This window comes from Salmo salar, chromosome ssa07, assembly GCF_905237065.1.
Source record: "Salmo salar chromosome ssa07, Ssal_v3.1, whole genome shotgun sequence".
NCBI lineage: Eukaryota > Metazoa > Chordata > Actinopteri > Salmoniformes > Salmonidae > Salmo > Salmo salar.
This window is the reverse complement of record NC_059448.1, coordinates 42,268,492-42,291,664: the sequence shown is the minus strand read 5'-3', so window position 1 is coordinate 42,291,664 and position 23,173 is coordinate 42,268,492. Positions and strand designations below refer to the sequence as shown.

Sequence of the window (23,173 nt, the reverse complement as noted above, 5' to 3'; positions counted from 1 at the left end):
ATGTCAGTATGTAGATGTTGTGTTAGAGGTGAGGTGTTGACGTGGTTCTCCTCGCTGTGTTCCTTGAAGGTTGAAAAGCTGTCGTTCTCCAAGGCTCCGCTACACAGGAAGATGAAGCTCCTAAGACACGGCGAGGAATCTGGAACCAGAACCAGTGGAACTGGAACCGGGCTCAGTGATCAGCCCACCCAGCAGCGCCAGGACCAGTGGGTGGGGTCTAACTCCTCCACCTATCACGTGAGAGGAGCGGTGAACCAGGTGTACTCGCAGATCCTGCTGAGCAGACTGTGTGTGAGAGACACGGGAAACTAGACCCACCCCTCGCCACCACTGACTGTGTCTGTGTGTGTGTGTGTACTTGTGTCCTTGCTTACTAACGTGTGTGTGTGTGTGTGTGTGTGTGTGTGTGTGTGTGTGTGTGTGTGTGTGTGTGTGTGTGTGTGTGTGTCCATACAAGCATCTCTCTAAAGAAAATGAAAGGTCATTCCGTCCAGGAAGTGCTGGAGTAACAGGAGAGTCCTGACTGGTCAGCCGTGTGACAGACATCACCACTGTCTGTCACACAGACCTCCTCTGATTGGCCCACACACTGGGCCCCCTGTCATGTGACTGCTACCTCTGCTAGGTAGAGGTTTCCAGATGGTCGAAGAGGGGGATCGCTGGCCTACTGCCAAAAGACGAGGGAAGCAGCTGGAGAAAGAAAAAAGAGGAGAGCGAGAGTGACTGTCGAAAGGAGTGCGTCGTGTGCACATCCCAAATGTAAGCCTTGCTCTCCCACCAACCGACAATGCTCCCTCAACGCTCCAGCACAAACCCTTACAATTGTATAGTTTTATAGTTGTGGAAACGTTGTTGAAATGTTGTACAGCATTGGTTCTCAATCCTCTCCTCGGGTAACCCCGGCAATTCCATGTGTTTGATGTATTCCAGAGCTAGCACACCTTATTCAGATTCAACTGGTCAACTAATCAGGTGAGCTAGCTGAGGGCTACAACAACATTGTGAAACGTCTGGGGGTCCCCGGAGGAGAGGTTCGAGAACCACTTTTGACGTGTGCCTTTGATGCCTTTGTGCATCAGGAAAGCCTCTCTCTCGCCATTGGAGGGACTTTTGGATATCCCGCTATTCCTCCTCATGTACAGTACCTCATCCATCCGCCTGTTCTATTCCTCCTCATGTACAGTACCTCATCCACCCGCCTGTTCTGTGGACACCACAAAGTATTCTATTCTATGCCAAAGATATGACGAAAGCTGAGCTATTCTTCAAGTGAATGTCTTATGTACGATTTTCTTATATTTCTACATGTTTTTCTACATCTGTTTATTCGTGCCTATAATGTTGATAATCAGTGTATAATGTTTTACATGCAGCATATTGTTGACATGCTAATGAAGGACTGGTGTAATGTATGCTATGGATTTCTACATATTGTCTGATCTGTCCTCTGATCATTTGTATGGAGGGAACTGAGCTGGTGAAGATGAAGGTAATTGTAACAGATAGGCACAAACACATGCCCACACACACACAGGAGTGGAGACTACCTGCTTAGCTCTGTTTAGTGGTCCTATGGAACATTGATAGCAAACCTAATCATTTGATTCAGTGATTTTGAAGGAAAACTGACGAAAAAAAACCAGAAAGACATATTTTCTTCATGCTAAATATTATCAACACTATTAATTTATTATTAAAGAACATGTGTATCTTCAAATGGCACTAACTTCAGCTTTGTGTTTCCAGATGGTACATATAACAGTTATTCCGCTACAATATTCTCACATTAAAATATATATTTTCTTAACTTAACTTTGTGTCCAGAAACTATGTTCTGAAAGCATGAAACTGTATTTTGAAAGTTCCACAAAGCCCTAGCTTGTAAACAATTAGGATGTTGGCGTCGCATATTTCCTCTTTAAGTTGTGCACAACATGAGGATAAGCCTGCACATGCTGTTTGCGCACAGTATTAGACAAATCCTTTTACAGTCATCATCCCAATTCAACCATGCAGAGGTATGAAGCCGTGTGACGCTCTGAGGAAGATGGTTTTCCTTCTTCGTTTTGTAATTTCCTTCGTGCCATCAAGACCAGAGTTTGATCATCATTTCTTGTCCCGCATAGGCCTATACATGTGTCACATGGGTTAGAAGGACATAATTAGGGAGACAAATGTTCAATTAGGCTACAACTGTGCTATAATAAAATGGTTGTCGGTGTAATGTGGTTTAACTCCGTCTTGCGCGTAATGTGCCCCGTCTGACTCCTCTTTGCAGTCAAGTCCTGCGAATCCGACACATCCAATCACCCTACCTACCTTGTGATCTGGGCAGAGATCGAGCAACACGATCGAGAAGTAAAACTAATGTAGATTTAAATGCAGGCCTAAATCGTGTTTGAGGTCAACGTAATGTTAGAGCCTTATTCCAGAAAGTTATCAGTCTATTTTATTTAGGCATATTTACACTAATAATTGTGTGTACAAATTATGTAGCCTAGGCTTATCTAAAAAACGTTATAAACAAGGTTATATGACCGCAATGAAATGTAATACAATGTAACGATATATTGAAAATATTTCCATATTTGTTTAAAACGTTGGTTTTACAGTTTGTAGATCAAATAAAGGGAACGCATACAGCGTCAAGTGCGTGCGTAAAGTGTTGAATGGTCAAATGGAATGGTCTTGTGCGATATGTGGCTAAATAACAGCATTGAGTGGGCGAGGGGTAGAGTAAGGTAGACGGCGACGCAACAGTCTCGGTCGAAAGGAAGGTTAATGTAAAAGGTTATAGACAAAGGCTTGCCTTTCGGGCACATGTACCCGCCCTGAAGACGGTGTGCCTGCCGCCTGGGTTGTTGTCGCGCCAAGGAGAAATGGTGGACTCTGCCCTGCGCTGCGGTTCCGAACTCTGATGTCAAATTTCAGGCAGACCTTTCACTCTGCACTGTTTTAGTCGGGGAATTTGAAAGGCTTGGGGGGAGGGGGGTTGTGACATTTCTGGGGACTGAGTAGACCGCACCTCGTTTGCCCCATACCGCCCTATAACCCAGTCCAATATACTCAACAGAAAGGTTGTCAGTCAATCCTTTTAAAAATGTCATTAAATTGTCTCGTCGAAATTGCTCTCTGATATGATATTTATTATTCAGGAAAAGGCAAACGACTCAATAGTGATTGAAAATATTTGCTCAAACATAATTGGTTACACAATGGGCAATGTGGTTATTGTCGTTGCATTTGAATCAATCCTTTATTCATTTAAGCTATAAATTTCAATGGCAAAATGAGATTCCAAATCTTCTAAACCTAACGAATATTACGCATTTCACAAGCACCAGAAAAACGTTTTTGACTAAGAGGATGATTTCGATGTGTTGAAATCATGAGCACATTTTCTCTAACTGTAGTATTATATGAATCTTAAAATTGGAAACCATTGCATATGAAATCTATAAATATGATTATAGATCAAATATATAAATGCGTTTGTCATAAGGATTAGTTGGAATTAAATTGGTATGAAATTCAAAATTCATAACCAGGCCTTGTTTATCACAAATCATTGTGTATCAGATAATCTACTGTAGGCCTATTATAAATATGTTATGCACTCAAGTTACTCAAGGTGTATCAATGAATTTTTCGGGGGGAAATGATCATTATTCTCGCGTGCCATGATTAGGTTTAGAGCGCTTGAGTGAAGTGACCATCATAAAGAAGTGTTCTGCTGGCTTTTGTGCTTCCTTCCACCTTCTCGGTCGTTACTAGTTACCACAGCCACGAAGTCATACACCACGCCTATTTCTACCATTTATATTCTTAACATTTTATTTTAAACCTAACCTTAATCACATTGCTAACATTATTCCTAACCCTAACCTCAAATTAAGACCAAAAATTACATTTTGTTTTCATACATTTTTTTCATAAATTTTTACTATGTGCTATTGCCAATTTTGTCTTTGGATGTGCCAAACGTTTTGCTCAGTTCCTGTCAGTGGCATCGGCGGCATGCGTTTTTCTTTGCGCGTCCGTCCAATTATCTCGTAGGACATGCGCGTCTGCTTAATATGAATCCACGGGTGCGCCAATCCGAGCCTGGGAGCGCGCCGCTGAGAGACGCTCTGTGTGGGTTCTCCCAGTCCAGGATAAAACTGTTTGTCTGCGTTTTGGGGAACACCGTCGGGAACTTATCACCCATCCAACTGTAGGCTACTACTAGCCGCCGAGACACGGGATTAGAATCACCATTCCGCCCGCGTCCTCTCTCCTTCCCCGCGGATGTTTTTTTAGTGAATTGCTCGAGATAACCACGGATTGAGGATTAGTTCTGTTAGGGTCCTATGCTGTGGGGCTAGCATGAGACAGAGCCCAGCACCGATCCAGCGCTCCATGGACATACCCTTCCCCAGTGCCCGGGAGGCCAGTCGGCTTCTGTAAATGAGGTGGCCATGGAGAGAAGAAGCGGCTGTGGAGTACATCAGATCTGCTTTCTGTTTCTTTTACTGTTTTCACTGTATCCTGTCTGCTGTCGAGCCAGTTGGATGTAAGTATATTTCATTGCTTGTGATCAAGCTTGGCTCTTTGTCAAATTGCACCATTTTCTGTACGCATAGAATGCGATTCCGTTTGGGGCTGAAAGTGGTTTAGAAAGTAACTTATTGTCTCCGCTGATTGCTTTGTGTCTCAGGTGGTTGGGAATAACCTCCGTGGGAGTACCGGAGAAGCTGGGCTGCGCCAATCTCCCGCTGACGCACAAGCAGAAGGACCTGTGCAAGAGAAAGCCCCATCTCCTGCCAAGCATCAAGGACGGCGCGCGCATTGGCATCGCGGAGTGCCAGACGCAGTTCGAGCACGAGCGGTGGAACTGTTCTACCACCAAAGAGCTCTCTGTGTTCGGCTACGAGCTAACCAGTGGTAAGGACAGGCGGTTTAAATACTCGTTTTAATAGACATAAAACAATAGGGTGCTTTGTTCTCGTTTGCATAAATTCGTGTGCACTTTTCTGGCCTATTTCATTGATAACGTTGTTTTTGATTGGGTTTAACTTGGAAAATGAGACTATATTTTGCGCGCATCTATTATAGTGGTTGTATTTCATAATCCGATATTTAATGTGTGCCCACATCATTTGTTATTTGACCGTTTTAGGCAATTGCTGCATAAAAACAGTCCCTTAATTGTCTTTCTATTTGATAGTGCGTCAAAAAGAGGCACGTCTTCCATTTTCCATAACTCTTTACTCGTGATCGGTTTGGTTTGAGTCATGAAAATGTTTAATATTGTCCAGGGAGGGAAGGTGATTTGATTTGCCGACTCAAGCAGCTGTATCCCCTATGGGGCGAGAGAGAGAGAGAGAGAGAGAGAACGTCTGCGCACATCTGTTTCGGTTTAACCGTCCCAACACGCCACTTTTCCACGGTCAAGTGTTGTCTTTGAACAGAAAACTCCAGCTCACCTCTGGTCCTAAAACCAGCCGGGATTATCCTAATTAGGAGATTCGTGGTCGACATGTAATTTAAGAACACAGTTTCTTTGTTTTAGAGATATCGTTCCAGAAATCTGTCTCCGTGCATCTTCCCAAGATGGTTAAGAGTCAGCGCATGGTTTAGCTATCAACATTTTATTTTCACATGAAACTCATTCTTCCAAATTCCTCTCTGTCCTTGTTGCACCCTGTCACATGCCATCTATCAACTTTCTTCACTCTACCCAGACGAAAAAAAATCGGAGAAAAAACGGACCATATAGTTTATGTTGATTTAGGCCAATGCATATTACAATAGGCTAAATCTACGCATTTCCATCCCATGTCCCGACTCGTACAATCAACGGCAAAAACGTATTCTTTGCTGTTTGATCACAGATGTATTTTCTTCGTGTTCTAAAAATGGGAACTTGATCTAATCGGACTCGGAGACAATGTTCTTATTGGGTTAGGGCGCAGCAATTTTTGGGGGATAATAGAATGCAACAGAGAGAACCTAAATAACCGCATTTATTCTCTCTAACCGCAATTGTCATTTGTTTTAATGATCCAACCTTCAAAGTGCCAAACTCAATTTTGAAGTGGTGATTTCTTGTTATTCCATGGAGGTAAGGCTTGTCTTTCTACATTTACCCACACGTAAATTATTGCACAAACGTTTTGAATCAACTTGTGGCTTGGACCTCTGATTTACGTTTTATCCTAGATAGTGTTTAAAGTTCATACATAGTTCTATGTCATTCTTAGAACCTGCACTCTCTGAATAGTTACACTTGATGTCGTCAGGTGCCATTATGCTTCTGTTCTATCCATAAGATTCTGCATATTTTAGAGTTTTGTCTAACAAGCCCATTCCATAAGCTATAAACATTAGTAGGCTACCCCCTTTCACACTTGGGTTTACATTTTTTTCAGCCTTCGTTCATTACAGGACATAATCTAATGTTTCTATTCGCTGGTCAGCTTTCCAGAGGGTCTTACAAGTAACTGTGATACCAGTTTGATCCATGCTACACATTTATCATCATACCAACATGTTCGAAGTCTCTCTCTGAGCCAGTGCTGTCTGTCCTCACTCAGGGCCTACTGTGGCCCCTAACCTGTGAAGTGTAACCCAACGCCCCCCTCGCACAGGGCAGGACAGTTCCCATGGGGCTATGTGTCTGCTGAACTCACATCTCACATGTATCCCTCCAGAGCTAAGATGTATCATATGACTACAATGGATGGAAGTTATATTGGTATCTAGGCCTGAGCTACTGAAATACACGGAAGTTGTAATGCTGGAATTGTGCCATTTCCCTCTGTCTGAAGTGTTATTGGCTGAAAGGTGTGAGAGTGGAATCTTTTCAGAATCCACCCATTGCATGCTTTCGAGGTCCACAGCCACTGTTACGCAATAATCCATGCGTACCTTTGCCCTTCCGACAACCTCTTTCCATTGACTCTGACAGGGACCAAGGAGACGGCGTTTATCCACGCGGTGATGGCGGCGGGGCTGGTCCAGGCAGTGACGCGCTCCTGCAGTGCAGGCAACATGACGGAGTGCGGCTGTGACACCAGCCTGCAGGGCACAGGCTCGCCCAGCGAAGGGTGGCACTGGGGCGGCTGCTCAGACCATATCCAGTACGGTACATGGTTCAGCAGGAAGTTCATAGATAATGCAGTGCAGAATATGTCCTCAGCCAGGGGAGGGGATACACTGCTCACCATGAACCAGCACAACAGTGAAGCCGGGAGACAGGTGAGACGCAGCACACACAGACCCAACACACACACACACACTCATTGAGGGGCGAAGAACACTCACAGAGCATGTTCAACACACACACAGTGTACAGAACCAAAACAGCACAACGTTGAAGTCAGATGTTAGATTAGACACAATACACCACAGAACAAAACACACACACACACATCCACAACCTAGCTAGAGAGAAAGAGTATTTTATAGTGAACACAGTTGTTAAGGGTACTCTGGGGAGTATGTAAAAGCTGAATAGGGCTCATGGGAGCTGTAACTCTATTAGTCAAGACTCTAGCAGGTGTAGGGTTCATTGTGTCTGAATGAATGACTGATATGACAGTACTAATCTAGCACCATGAAAGGAATCCTACTGTAGCTGTTACAGTTCTGGCTTTCGTTCACTATATGGGGTTGGAGAGGGTTGAAGACCAAACCATTCAGTGGTTAATAGAATTTATCACACACTGTTAAAAATACTTTCAGGAGACGTTCTAGGAAGTGTGTGTGTGTGTGTGTGTGTGTGTGTGTGTGTGTGTGTGTGTGTGTGTGTGTGTGTGTGTGTGTGTGTGTGTGTGTGTGTGTGTGTGTGTGTGTGTGTGTGTGTGTGTGTGTGTGTGTGTGTGTGTGTGTGTGTGTGTGTGTGTGTGTTAGAGAGAGCGGGAACGATATTCAGAGAAAAGCAGAAAGATTGGAGGAAACAGAGTAGAGGGAAGGGAGAACAAGAAGGTCAGTGTGAGAGGGGGATGCTCAGACGGGACAGAAGGAGAGAGGGGAAAGAAAGAGTAACATCCTCGATAATGGGAGTTAATGGGTGAGGCGTGACAGCGTGACTAATGAATGTTCAAGCAGACACAAGGCCATCTAAATTGTAGCAACGGTCATCAAAATTGTTAAAAGGTTTTAAAAACAATTCTAATAAATGCAACAGTTGGACAATGGATGAAGATACTCCAAACATTTTGAAATTGTATAATCCATTGGCTATTGACTTAGTTATATCACATAAAACATTTTACTGACACAGACAAATAATGAATGGAGTTCAGGGATTTTGGTGGGAGATTTAGGTATAGGCCACTCAGGAACGTTCAATGTTGTCTTGGTAAGTAACTCCAATGTATATTTGGCCTTGCGTTTTAGGTTATTGTCCTGCTGAAAGGTGGATTTGTGTCTGTTGGAAAACAGACTGAACCAGGTTTTCCTCTAGCACTTTGCCAGTGCTTAACTCTATTCCTTTTCCTTTTCAGTGACCAAAAAAATCTAAATTGTATCCATTTTAAATTAAGGCTGTCACACAACAACATGTGGAAAAAGTCAAGTGTCTGTGAATACTTTCTGAAGGCACGGTATACATTTTCTTAGTGTATCAGGTATTTTCCAATATTTTGTGTTAAAAGAAAGAAAATTATAGGTGGCTCATTTGCATAAATATACAGGCTGTATATATGAATAAATTAACATAACGGAGTGGAAGAGGGCTGCAATCACCCAACACTTTCTATGCATACCCTAACTACACTCACCTGCGCTGTCTAGACTTCCTCATTAATTACTGTTGTCACATACTCTTGCATAATTCAACAGGTGTGCAGGATACCTACCGATAAAGTCAACACGCTTGGCTCCAGATTACGCCTATCTAAACATACTTTACATTGTTTGCGAGATCAGACATATCACTATAATCCGAGTGTTCATATTCGGGAGTTGCTTTCATTTCAGCGCATCTATTTTGTAAACATTTCAACTGTATTAAATTATTGCTTTTTAAAAACAATTCCACAAAAAATGAACACCCATCAAAATAGTTATCTATCTTGTCTTTCTTGTGATGTACGTGTCAAGACAGTGCGTTAAATTCCAGACAAAGCTTTAGTGTTCTTATATATTCAACGGTATAACAATGATTCCATTTATCAGTGGTGGAAAAAGTACCCAATTGTCATACTTAAGTAAAAGTATACATACCTTAATAGAAAGTTACTCAAGTAAAAGTGAAAGTTACCCAGTAAAATACTACTTGAGTAAAAGTATTTGGTCCTAAATAAACTTCTAAATATACGTATCGAAAGTAAATGTAATTGATCAGATATTCTTAAGTATCAAGAGTAAAAGAATAAATCATTTCATATTCCTTATATTAAGCAAAGCAGACGCCACCATTTTCTTGGTTTGAAAATATACGGATAGTCCGGGGCACACTCCAACACTCAGACATAATTTACAAACGATGCATTTGTGTTTAGTGAGACCGCCAGATCAGAGGCAGTAGGGATGACCACGTAGTCTCTTGATAAGTGTGTGAATTGGACCATTTTCCTGTCCTGCTAAGCATTTCAAATGTAACGAGTACTTTTGAGTGTCAATGAAAATGTAGTGAGTAAAAAGTACACTATATTCCTAAAGAAAATAATGAAGTAAAAGTAAAGTACAAATACCCCAAAAAATGACTTAAGTAGTACTTCAAAGTATTTCTACTTAAATACTTTACGCCGCTGCCATTGAGTCCATTTCAGCCATTACCGGGATGTGTTTTACAGGTCATTACAACCATTTCTGCAGTTGTAACGTTAACTAGGAGAAAAAAAAACGTCAGGAACAAGCAAGAGTATGAAGCAGGAGTAAAATGAAAGCGATCGATCCAGTGAGATTTAAGTGACAAGTGGATTTTGCACCCCTCAAACACAGGAAATGGATGGCTGAAAAAGATCCTCAGGTGGGCAGGGCATGCGCGTTACCACCAAATGGCATTCGCTAAGACACACTTACTGGGGTTCTCTCTTATCAACTAGCCACTGTCAGGAGGAGAGGGCTTCACCACTGGAGAGGGATGTGGACACAATGGTAGCAGTGTATCTGTTTACAGTAAAACACACACACCACACACACACACACACGTACACACGTACACACGTACACACAGACACACGTACACACACGTACACACACACACACACACACACACACACACACACACACACACACACACACACACACACACACACACACACACACACACACACACACACACACACACACACACACACACACACTCACCGCCTTTCCAACTAAACTGAACCAACAGGGAAGAGGGAGTGGGAGAAGAGGTGGAAAAGGGGTGAAAGTGGTAGGCTCTTCTGGGGTCATCCAAAGACCGCTATAGAGCCCTGGGGTTTGCGGTCATAAGAAAACGTCTCCTCAATCTCTGTTTAAACTGTGAAGGACAGTTTAACTTTTGTTCCAAATGTTGTACAGCACCCAGGGAGTCTATTGTGTCAGAGTTAGAAGTAGAATGCACAAACCTCAGGACTCATGTTACAGTCCCAGTCCAAGATCCAGCATTCAGAACAATAGATCGTGATTTTGATCAAAACATTCCCACAGCGTTTGTGTAAACAAAAGGCAGTCTCTATCAAACAGAGTTCTGGTAGCTAGTCTGTCGTAACATTTACAGTGTTGTAATTCCTACAGTGTTGTAAGTCTGTTGTAATTCCTAACACCATCCTCTCCATCTTTCCCGCTTTTCAGGCCGTCGCCAAGACGATGGCCACCGACTGCCGTTGCCACGGCGTGTCGGGCTCGTGCGCCGTGAAGACGTGCTGGCGCACCATGGCGTCGTTCGAGCGCGTGGGCAACTTCCTGAAGGAGCGTTACGAGGGAAGCGTGCAGGTGCTGGACCGCTCCAAGAGGAAGGTGAGGAGGAAGGAGAAGGACCAGCGCCGCGTGCCCATCGGGAAGGAAGAACTTATCTTCCTCAACAAGTCTCCTAACTACTGTCTGGAGGACCGGCGCTGGGGCGTGGCGGGCACTAGAGGGCGCCGGTGTAACCGCACCTCGGCCGGCCCCGACGGGTGTAACCTGCTCTGCTGCGGTCGAGGGTATAATACGCACGTGGTTCGCCACGTAGAGAGGTGTGAGTGTAAGTTTGTGTGGTGTTGCTATGTGAGGTGTCAGAAGTGTGAGAGCATGAACGACATGCACACCTGTAAATAGGGAGAGGGAGGCAGGTGATGGCACACACACACACACACACACACACACACACACACACACACACACACACACACACACACACACACACCGTCCCCAATGAGAGACTAAAAGACTCCCCCCATCATTCCTCTCTCCCATGGACAAGAGGGGCGCAGCATCAACAACCCTCAGGAAGACAGTATTTATACACCACACCATCGGAGGTGGACAAAGACAGTGGAAAATAGTTGACTTTTGAATGGCCTATCAGGGCCCAGCCTTGTAGGAGGCTATCCAATGGGACAGGAGTTCCACAGTGTTTCAGAGGCTTGAGGATCCACACACTCTGACTACCAAACATGGACATCTTCACAATTTACTCTGATGAGTAGAAATGAGCACCGAAACTCGGACTCCATGATAAAACAAACTGAACTTTGATGAAAGTTAAAACCTCACTCTTCAAGTCTTACAAATGGACTCAGTGAATGGTGTGTAAGAGGACCAACAAAGGGATCAAAAAGTGCTTGTAGGGGGGTGGAAACCCTGTCCTGCAGGGCCGCAACAGCTTTAAAGGACTGTAGAGTAGATGCAGCAAACAGTGTCAGTACATTTCCAGATCAGAACGAAGTCTCATGTAGACAACAGAAGGCTAGAGCCATAGACAGTACAGGGATTGGGCAACCATCTTTTGTGTCATTTCTATGGCTCTCTTACAGGCTAGGGAGTAAGGACAGATCCTGCTTCCACCTATGGTTTTATGGTGATCGACGGTGGATAGATTAGGCTTATACTTGTTGGAAAGCTTGCAGTATCAATGCATAGTAAGAAGTCTTGAAATAATCATTCAAATGCTTTGTATTTTTGGAATAAATAGTTAATGACTTAAAAAAAGATATGGTACCATGATATTTTTATTTGAGATATTTTGGAAAGATTTCTTGAAACCTAAAATGTTTGTTTTGTACTATTCAGATTGCAAAATTCAGGGCAGAGTGAAGCTACAGGTGCTTTAACTGAGAATATGTCAAATGACGTAGTATTTTTGTAAATTGTTTACATTTTGTAAATATTAAATTATGCTGTATCACATGACGAGAGTGTCTTAAGATTCAAGCCCATCCAATGTTCTTAGACATACAGCATGTGTTTGTCAAACTGTACCATTTAATGTGTTGCTTTTCTGTTTGTCATCATTGTATTACTAAGGTCCTTTGTTATCCTTTTGCTGTCCAATCCACTTTTTCTCTGTCCTGTGTTTGTGTTTGGATCCAAGACCAGCTATAAATGAAGGAATGCCTCACAGGAATGGAGCAGTTTGATCTCAGTAGACCCACTGGCAGCAGAACCATGGAGATGCTTGAGTTGGTTTCTGAGCATTCCTCTTGCTGTCTCTAAGAATTTAAACCTATTCCTTCTCTTCCTCTCTCACTCTCTTCCCATTTTCATTCTCTCTATTCCTTTACCTCTGTCCACCTCTCTCTCTCTCTCTCTCTCTCTCTCTCTCTCTCTCTCTCTCTCTCTCGCGCGCGCTTTCATTCTCTCTTTCTCTCTCTTGTTCTCTCTCTCTCCTGAATGAGAGGCTGTGCTATGTGAGAAGTGGCGATGCTGTGCTAAATACCGCGAGTGCTTTCTCTTAAAGAGCCTTTAAAAGTCTAACGATACTGACCCTAACATTTCCCTGAAGCTTCCAGCAGCACTATGACTTGTTGGTGAGAGGAGAGGGGGAAACCCAGACCTAAAGAAAGTGGGACGGGACGGAGGAGAGCAGTTGACGTGTGCCCGAAGCGCTCTGACCTCAAGGATTTTCAGTCACGTTTTTGTTTTCAGAGGACTGCTTTCAGGAATCAGGTGCTCCAGTTGCATTCCGAGAATTCACAAAATAAATGGAGGATTACGTATGTCTTACTTCTCGCTGTCCTTTTTCAGTTAAATTAGTCTATAAAGTGAGATACTAAGGACATAATTACATTTTAGTCATTTAGCAGACACTATTTGTCCGGAGCAATTTACAGTAGTGAGTGCATACAATTTTGTACTGGTCCCTCATGGGAATCGAACCCACAATCCTGGTGTTGCAAGCACCATGCGGTACCAACTGAGCCCCATGGGACTGCTCACAGGTCTGTAATATCCTGCATAAAAGTTATGTTGAAAGTATTTTTCATGTATCTAATCTGTTTCTGAACCTCTAAATCCTAAAAGTCTCCTTGTATGTCTATGCCACAGTCAACATGACAATAGATTCATACTGTAGGTCAACACTCACTCCTTTCTCATATCTTGGCCATGCTCAACTTATTCTCTGTCCACAAGACCAAAATAAATCTTCACCTCTTACGCTTAACTCAATAAATATATCCTCTCCCCTATCCATTTTTTTTAAAATAAACACTTTCAATTAATCCAGACCACTCACGGAGAACTTGTTATGATACATCTGTAGTCTCCCTTGAAGCCTGTGGCCGACCGTAGTTTGACACATGTATGTGAGGAGGAACGCAGCACACGTTTGACTTCTAGTGAGTTTATTTAAACAGGACAGACGGAAACACAAACTCGGCCTTGTAAGATGTCACTCTCACCAAACAAATGAAGACCAGGGGCGTATTCATTACGGCAATTCTGTTGCACAACGTTTTTTAAACGTAAGCAAACAGAACGAAACATGGAGGGGCCTACCTGAATTTGTCCAATAGAAACTCTAAACGGTTTTCGTAATGTATACGCCCAATGTTTCTACGATGGAGGTCTTTGCCACATAATCTGGAACCCATGTAAACACATTCAGAGAAACAGACAGTCTGTCAATGTAGATCTCTGTAATCCACTACACATTGTGGCCTTGCGTGTCTGTTTATATACGATAGAATGAAACACAGTGTGAATATGGATGGATGCTGTTCTGGGTTGATTCAACAGGAGATCCACAGCTGAAAACAATGCCTATTTCAGTAAGTCAACACCAGACAGGTTTTTCTCTGAGTGTTATTTCTTAGCCAATCACAGAGGGGGTGAGGATTTGCTTCAAAGGTGCTATGAGAGCCCCGACAGCATTGTAATATCTGCTTAATAAAACACATTGGGACCCAGTGAAAACCCAGTGACACTGACTGTTGTTTGAAGCTGCTGTGCTCCATCCATCCCCACAGAGTTGGATGCATTCATATGCGGACCATAAGTCATGTTTTGTCTCTGTTTGGATTTTACATATATTTCTTCATGTTTTCCATGGGAAGTACTTGTGCATCCAAGCATAAAAACATAGTAGACTGAGCCAAGTGTCATGTTCTTTTCAGACTGTGTCTTTCCTTGACTGTGTGTCCTCATGTGTCCGGAATCTCACAGTGCCGTCCATTGCAACCCCTGCCAGTCGGCATGGGTTCAACCCTTAGGAGTTTGGCTGGACGGAGCATTCTTGGCGCCAGTGCCCTCTAACCCTAAGGCAGGCATCCAGAGCATACATCACTACACTTAAGATTCTCAACACAACACTCATTCTTCCCTCTCCTCGACTTTCGACTTGATTCCTCTTTCTGCCCAATGAGTGGTATCCCCACTCTCACTTTATTTCAATCTCTCTCTCTCTCTCTCTCTCTCTCTCTCTCTCTCTCTCTCTCTCTCTCTCTCTCTCTCTCTCTCTCTCTCTCTCTGACTTTCCTTCTCTCTATTTTTCTCTATCTCTGTATTTCTTCCAAATATATCTCACTCACTATCTTTCTTATTATAATATTTACATTTACATTTAAGTCATTTAGCAGACGCTCTTATCCAGAGCGACTTACAAATTGGTGCATTCACCTTATGATATCCAGTGGAACAACCACTTTACAATAGTGCATCTAAATCTTTTAAGGGGGGGGGTTAGAAGGATTACTTTATCCTATCCTAGGTATTCCTTAAAGAGGTGGGGTTTCAGGTGTCTCCGGAAGGTGGTGATTGACTCCGCTGTCCTGGCGTCGTGAGGGAGCTTGTTCCACCATTGGGGTGCCAGAGCAGCGAACAGTTTTGACTGGGCTGAGCGGGAACTGTGCTTCCTCAGAGGTAGGGGGGCCTGCAGGCCAGAGGTGGATGAACGCAGTGCCCTTGTTTGGGTGTAGGGCCTGATCAGAGCCTGAAGGTATGGAGGTGCCGTTCCCTTCACAGCTCCGTAGGCAATCACCATGGTCTTGTAGCGGATGCGAGCTTCAACTGGAAGCCAGTGGAGAGAGCGGAGGAGCGGGGTGACGTGAGAGAACTTGGGAAGGTTGAACACCAGACGGGCTGCGGCGTTCTGGATGAGTTGTAGGGGTTTAATGGCACAGGCAGGGAGCCCAGCCAACAGCGAGTTGCAGTAATCCAGACGGGAGATGACAAGTGCCTGGATTAGGACCTGCGCCGCTTCCTGTGTGAGGCAGGGTCGTACTCTGCGAATGTTGTAGAGCATGAACCTACAGGATCGGGTCACCGCCTTGATGTTAGTGGAGAACGACAGGGTGTTGTCCGGGATCACGCCAAGGTTCTTAGCACTCTGGGAGGAGGACACAAGGGAGTTGTCAACCGTGATGGCGAGATCATGGAACGGGCAGTCCTTCCCCGGGAGGAAGAACAGCTCCGTCTTGCCGAGGTTCAGCTTGAGCTGGTGATCCGTCATCCACACTGATATGTCTGGCAGACATGCAGAGATGCGATTCGCCGCCTGGTTATCAGAAGGGGGAAAGGAGAAGATTAATTGTGTGTCGTCTGCATAGCAATGATAGGAGAGACCATGTGAGGATATGACAGAGCCAAGTGACTTGGTGTATAGCGAGAATAGGAGAGGGCCTAGAACAGAGCCCTGGGGGACACCAGTGGTGAGAGCGCATGGTGCGGAGACAGATTCTCGCCACGCCACCTGGTAGGAGCGACCTGTCAGGTAGGACGCAATCCAAGCGTGGGCCGCGCCGGAGATGCCCAACTCGGAGAGGGTGGAGAGGAGGATCTGATGGTTCACAGTATCAAAGGCAGCAGATAGGTCTAGAAGGATGAGAGCAGAGGAGAGAGAGTTAGCTTTAGCAGTGCGGAGAGCCTCCGTGACACAGAGAAGAGCAGTCTCAGTTGAATGCCCAGTCTTGAAACCTGACTGATTAGGATCAAGAAGGTCATTCTGAGAGAGATAGCAGGAGAGCTGGCCAAGGACGGCACGTTCAAGAGTTTTGGAGAGAAAAGAAAGAAGGGATACTGGTCTGTAGTTGTTGACATCGGAGGGATCGAGTGTAGGTTTTTTCAGAAGGGGTGCAACTCTCGCTCTCTTGAAGACGGAAGGGACGTAGCCAGCGGTCAAGGATGAGTTGATGAGCGAGGTGAGGAAGGGGAGAAGGTCTCCGGAAATGGTCTGGAGAAGAGAGGAGGGGATAGGGTCAAGTGGGGAGGTTGTTGGGCGGCCGGCCGTCACAAGACGCGAGATTTCATCTGGAGAGAGAGGGGAGAAAGAGGTCAAAGCACAGGGTAGGGCAGTGTGAGCAGGACCAGCGGTGTCGTTTGACTTAGCAAACGAGGATCGGATATCGTCAACCTTCTTTTCAAAATGGTTGACGAAGTCATCCGCAGAGAGGGGGGAGGGGGAGGAGGATTCAGGAGGGAGGAGAAGGTAGCAAAGAGCTTCCTAGGGTTAGAGGCAGATGCTTGGAATTTAGAGTGGTAGAAAGTGGCTTTAGCAGCAGAGACAGAAGAGGAGAATGTAGAGAGGAGGGAGTGAAAGGATGCCAGGTCCGCAGGGAGGCGAGTTTTCCTCCATTTCCGCTCGGCTGCCCGGAGCCCTGTTCTGTGAGCTCGTAGTGAGTCGTCGAGCCATGGAGCTGGAGGGGAGGACCGAGCCGGCCTGGAGGATAGGGGACAGAGAAAACCAAAGGATGCAGAAAGTGAGGAGACGAGGGTTGAGAGGGCAGAATCAGGAGATAGGTTGGAGAAGGTTTGAGCAGAGGGAAGAGATGATAGGATGGAAGAGGAGAGAGTAGCGGGAGAGAGAGAGCGAAGGTTGGGACGGCGCAATACCATCCGAGTAGGGGCAGAGTGAGAAGTGTTGGATGAGAGCAAGAGGGAAAAGGATGCAAGGTAGTGGTCGGAGATTTGGAGGGGAGTTGCAATGAGATTAGTGGAAGAACGTTATCTAGTAAAGATGAGGTCAAGCGTATTGCCTGCCTTGTGAGTAGGGGGGGAAGGTGAGAGGGTGAGGTCAAAAGAGGAGAGGAGTGGAAAGAAGGAGGCAGAGAGGAATGAGTCAAAGGTAGACGTGGGGAGGTTAAAGTCACCCAGAACTGTGAGAGGTGAGCCATCCTCAGGAAAGGAACTTATCAAGGCGTCAAGCTCATTGATGAACTCTCCAAGGGAACCTGGAGGGCGATAAATGATAAGGATGTTAAGCTTGAAAGGGCTGGTAACTGTGACAGCATGGAATTCAAATGAGGAGATAGACAGATGGGTCAGGGGAGAAAGAGAGAATGTCCACTTGGGAGAGATGAGGATTCCAGTGCCACCACCCCGCTGGCCAGATGCTCTAGGGGTATGCGAGAACACGTGGGCAGACGAAGAGAGAGCAGTAGGAGTAGCAGTGTTATCTGTGGTAATCCATGTTTCCGTCAGCGCCAGGAAGTCTAGGGACTGGAGGGAGGCATAGGCTGAGATGAACTCAGCCTTGTTGGCTGCAGACCGGCAGTTCCAGAGGCTGCCGGAGACCTGGAACTCCACGTGGGTCGTGCGCGCTGGGACCACCAGGTTAGAGTGGCAGCGGCCATGCGGTGTGAAGCGTTTGTATGGCCTGTGCAGAGGGGAGAGAACAGGGATAGACAGACACATAGTTGACAAGCTACAGAAGTGTTGTTTCTTGTATTATTGTCTCTTGTGTCTTTAGAGAACTGTTTCACTTTGATATCCTTTTTCTTCTGTCCTGATTTTCTCTTTCTTTTATTCTGTTAACTAGATATTCTTTGTTGTTCTTCGTTAGCTGGCTAGCTTCTTCCAAAAGAGTCCCTAGCAACAATAATATGATCTGCAGTGGAGGCTGGTGGGAGGAGCTATAGGAGGACAGGCTCATTCAACTGTCTGGAATGGAACAAATGGAATGGCGTCAAATATGTGGTTTCCATATGTTTGAAACCATTCAATTACATTACAATGAGCCTGTCCTCCTATAGCTCTTTCCACCAGCCTCCAATGATGAGCAGTGCATTTATAGCCTATTGTTTCAACAGGTCCTTACAGCATTGCTCTCATTCTGTACTCTCTGCTGTCCTCTTGAGTTCAAATGCAGGCATTGCTTGACAATGTATACAAAGAGACAAACCTGCTAGAGAAAATGTATGAACATGCACCCAGATTTACCAGGGGCAATCCACTAAATCAAATAAGAAATCCTCTCTTTATAAATGTTGCTATGTTATCCAGAAACCCCTAATCCTCTATTGGGGATGATAGATGCTCTTATTGGGATGACTAATCAGGAAGTAATCTCAGCAAATCTGGTGACAAAGGAGTAGGACAGAGCGTTTTCTTTAAGCCTTCAGAAGTACTTTTTAGCCAGATGACATACATGGATAAAAATGTTATGGGTTGAAGGGTTTGGAAGGAGGTTAAGGGTCACACAAGCTTACCATTTCCTGAAACGACTGGAAGCTTATCATTTGTTTGCTGTCAAATTTAATTAAAAGAGTGTCTGTAAAAGCTTATATGCACAGGATAGGTCCAAGACACATCAAGTAATAATACTGTAGAACTTTAAAACTATGTATGGCGTCCTCTGGCTTTAGTGTAGATCTGTTCCAGTGGAGATTGAACAATGATTCTGTCCACGATGATAGGTACAGAAGTAGGATCTTAATTTGATCACCCTGTTGCAGGAGACCTTTCCTGCAATGGAGGACATTTTAAACATGTAGTGTAGTTGAGGTTTAAAAAGGCTTCTGAAATCCACATAATAATTCACATTTCCTGTTGCTGCAGGATTATTCCTGCTGTAGCAAACTGGCTCAAATGAAGATCATACATCTGTATTGGTGTTGGCAGAATGTTTCCACGACGTCTGTAGCCAATTACCATTGACCAGTGTCATCTGTATCGGCAAAGACACGGGGGACGTAGTGGCCACAGGACATGAGCTACAGAGCATAATCACGGAGCTGAAGGAGACAGACAGAGAGGGAGAGAGATAGATAGAGAAGAGAGGGATGGGACTATGGTTAAAGAGGAGGTGGTGAACTGCCATTTCAGAATTGAAGCTAAAATCTTCAAAGTAAAAATTGGTGGAAGTTCAAGCCTAGTATCCTTACCTTACCATGAATTTGCCAAGTACTTTACCAGTCTTATCTAAATGTACTATTTGCTGTACTTGGGTGGCCTCTTTGTGGGGAGAGTAACTGCACCTCAAAATACACCCTTTACCCTTCACACCCTCACCCCTAACCTATAACCCCTGACAAGGAAATTCTGTCCATCACCTGTGTTGGCCAGGAAGTAGGTAACAGGGTTGAATACGGGACTGGACTTGGCCAAGTAGGTGGGTAGTGCGTCCAGGAGAGAAGGGATGTGGAGAAGTAGGCCAGCCAGCAGAGGATAAAGGCCCCCATCATGGCTAGGATCTACTGCCCTGCTGCTCCACGCTACGGTTCAGCTGAGACAACACATACAGGTACAGTCAACGCATGCTGTACACGCTAGCACACCCACACCTAGTACCCTCCTCATGGTGCTGAGTACATTACTGTAGCAGTAGACTAGAACCACAGAAGGAAATAGGAAGCAGAGGACCATGCAGGGTACCATGCAGGGTACCACTTCATCATGAAGTGCTTTGAGAGACTAGTCAAGGATCATATCCCCTCCACTCTACCTGACACCCTAGACCCACTCCAATTTGCATACTGCCCCAATAGGTCCACAGACGACGCTATCGCCATCACACTACACACTGCCCTAACCCATCTGGACAAGAGGAATACCTATGTAAGAATGCTGTTCATCGACTACAGCTCAGCATTTAACACCATAGTACCCTCCAAGCTTGTCATTAAGCTCTAGACCCTGGGTCTCGACCCCGCCCTGTGCAACTGGGTCCTGGACTTCCTGACAGGCCGCCCCCAGTTGGTGAGGGTAGGTAACATCTCCACCCCGTTGATCCTCAACACTGGGTCCCCACAAGGGTGCGTTCTCAGCCCTCTCCTGTACTCCCTGTTCACCCACGACTGTGTGGCCATGCACGCCTCCAACTCAATCATCAAGTTTGCAGACGACACTTCAGTGGTAGGCTTCATTACCAACAACAACGAGACGGCCTACAGGGAGGAGGTGAGGGCCCTCGGAGTGTGGTGTCAGGAAAATAACCTCATACTCAATGTCAACAAAACAAAGGAGATGACCTTGGACTTCAGGAAACAGCAGAGGGAGCACCCCCCTATACACATCGACGGGACAGTAGTGGAGAGGGTGGAAAGTTCCTCGGCATACACATCACGGACAAACTGAAATGGTCCACTCACACAGACAGCGTGGTGAAGAAGGCGCAACAGCGCCTCTTCAACCTCAGGAGGCTGAAGAAATTCTGCTTGTCACCAAAAACACTCACAAACTTTTACAGATGCACAATCGAGAGCATCCTGTCGGGCTGTATCACCGCCTGGTACGGCAACTGCTCTGCCCATAACCGTAAGGCTCTCCAGAGGGTAGTGAGGTCTGCACAACGCCGGGGGCAAACTACCTGCCCTCCAGGACACCTACACCACCCGATGTCACAGGAAGGCCAAAAAGATCATCAAGGACAACAACCACCCGAGCCACTGCCTGTTCACCCCGCTATCATCCAGAAGGCGAGGTCAGTACAGGTGCATCAAAGCGGGGACCGAGAGACTGTTAAACAGCCATCACTAACATTGAGTGGCTGCTGCCAACATACTGACTCAACTCTAGCCACTTTAATAATGGAAAAATTGATTTAATAAATATATCACTAGCCACTTTAAACAATGCCACTTTATATAATGTTTACATACCCTACATTACTCATCTCATATGTATATACTGTACTCTATACCTTCTACTGCATCTTGCCTATGCCGTTCGGCCATCGCTCATTCACATATTTTTATGTACATATTCTTATTAATTCCTTTACACTTGTGTGTATAAGGTAGTTGTTGTGAAATTGTTAGGTTAGATTACTTGTTAGATATTACTGCATGGTCGGAACTAGAAGCACAAGCATTTCGCTACACTTGCATTAACATCTGCTAACCATGTGTATGTGACAAATAAAATTTGATTTGATATGATTTGAAGTTGTCCCAGGTGGAGCCCCAGCCCAGTAGAGGGCCCATGGCAGGCAGGCCAGCCACACCACCCCCAGGCCCTGGATGCTTCTTCATCGGGTCATCTTCAAAGCAGTTGTACATTCCTTTAAAATATGTCTCAATCAATCTCTGTATTAGCTTCATTTAATTGAGGGACACTCTTTACTAACAGGTCAAAAAACCTGAAAACAATTAACACCTAAAATAATGATCTAATCAGACAGCCAGTACAAATAGCATCAAAAACGACTCACCAATGTATGACTGCAAAGGCTTAGAAGAGACAGAAAACCTAGTCGGTCACCGTAGCAACGATGGAGCCGTAGAGGACGAGGAGGAGGTCGGAGATGGCCAGGCGGAGGACGATGATGTTCATGGGGATCAACAGGAAGTGTGTGTTCCTCGTCAACACGACCGTGACCAGAAGGTTGTTGGAGACAGAGACGATGGTGATGAGGAGGAACATGAGGAAAGAGAGGACGCTGTAGCCCTCCTGAGGGAAGACTGTGGCCACTGCCAAGATGCTGGGCACTGTACCCTCTGCCAAAGCTGTGCCACCCTCTGCCAATGGTGTGCCATGGTCCAAACCCCAATTCAAGCCTAGATCAGCCAGGGCCGTGCTGTTGCTGTCCATCTCAACCACAACCGTAACCTCTGAGCTCCCTGCTCAAGATGTTCTGAGGATCTCCCTCTCCCCTCTCACCTGAGTGGCCCCTCTACTGAAATGGAATCACCCCATCATATTCTGGCACGATTAGCGTGATTCCGTACTTTGTGGAGAGGCTGGATCAGGGCTGAAGGTGACAGATGGTAATCCCTTCTTTTTTGGGCCATTTGCCAAATAAAGCTGATATGATAAATGGGATTAAACACGGTTGGTGTTGATTGGATTATATGAGTAGTCAACACTGTAACACTGTATGTTAGTTAATTAGATGTTTTGGTATTTGGAAGATTGCCTGTGTAGTATGTATCCATCTGTATCTTGATGCTTCAGCGTAAACAAAGGATGAACCCCACCCTCAACTCTGTCAAATCTCATTGCACTGCTTTGGTAACACTTATATGAGTGTGTGCGTACACCTATGTGTGTGTATGTTAGGTCAGTAATGCCACTCAGCATAAAGCATGTCATCCTGACCTCGTCTGGGAAAACGCTGGGTCTGAAAGTCATGACGGGACAGAATGTTGTCAGGAAGAGTGCAGATGGGACAGGAGAGGGTGAATCTTATTTACAGTCCAGGATGTCCTGCCATTCTCCTTCTCTCCAACACCACTGTTTGAAGACAAGACCAGACCTAACCCCCCCTTCCAACTGCTGACAGATGCTGGAGTATAGACGGATGAAGGGGTTGTGTGTGTGTGTGCCGGGGGGATTGTGTGTGTGTGTGCCGGGGGGGGGGATTGTGTGTGTCAGTGTGTGCGTCTGTGTGTCCGTCTGTATGTCTGTGCGTATGCGCGTGTAAGCGCCAGCGCGTGCGCACGTGTGTGCGTGCGTGCGTGTGTGCGTGCGTGTGTGTGTGTGTTTGCATGGACAGTATGCCCATACATGTTTGTGTATGTGCACGTGTGTGGAGTGTATGAATGCAGGTGACCCTCTCTGCTACTACTGGCACAGGAAAGAGGGGAGTTGAGGGGAGGGGGAGAGAGGAGGGAGGTTGTTG

General features: G+C 45.4%; 2 protein-coding genes across 3 annotated transcripts in view; both read left to right on the top strand.

Moving 5' to 3' along the window:
- Window positions 1-1,812, top strand: part of LOC106609304 (cadherin-like and PC-esterase domain-containing protein 1) — an 80,097-nt gene extending 78,285 nt beyond the window's left edge. For both annotated transcript variants that reach the window (XM_045722004.1, XM_014207972.2), the window contains exon 21: window positions 70-1,812. In XM_045722004.1, coding sequence (XP_045577960.1) covers window positions 70-312 — 243 coding nt within the window. In that variant the 3' untranslated portion in view covers window positions 313-1,812. The remainder of the gene's footprint in view (window positions 1-69) is intronic.
- Window positions 1,813-3,868: 2,056 nt separating this feature from the next.
- wnt16 (wingless-type MMTV integration site family, member 16) lies at window positions 3,869-12,309 on the top strand. Its single transcript, XM_014207973.2, has 4 exons — window positions 3,869-4,552; window positions 4,697-4,923; window positions 6,950-7,239; window positions 10,771-12,309. The coding sequence occupies exons 1-4, from the start codon at window positions 4,458-4,460 to the stop codon at window positions 11,233-11,235; spliced, it is 1,077 nt and encodes a 358-aa protein (XP_014063448.1). The 5' UTR covers window positions 3,869-4,457; the 3' UTR covers window positions 11,236-12,309.
- Window positions 12,310-23,173: the final 10,864 nt, after the last annotated feature.

Excerpts from the sequence above, each read along its gene's own strand:
- wnt16 (XM_014207973.2), top strand. The coding sequence starts at position 4,458 with ATGGAGAGAAGAAGCGGCTGTGGAGTACATCAGATCTGCTTTCTGTTT. Across the intron at positions 4,924-6,949 it reads CGGCTACGAGCTAACCAGTG|GGACCAAGGAGACGGCGTTT; the intron begins GTAAGGACAGGC and ends TGACTCTGACAG. Across the intron at positions 7,240-10,770 it reads ACAGTGAAGCCGGGAGACAG|GCCGTCGCCAAGACGATGGC; the intron begins GTGAGACGCAGC and ends CCCGCTTTTCAG.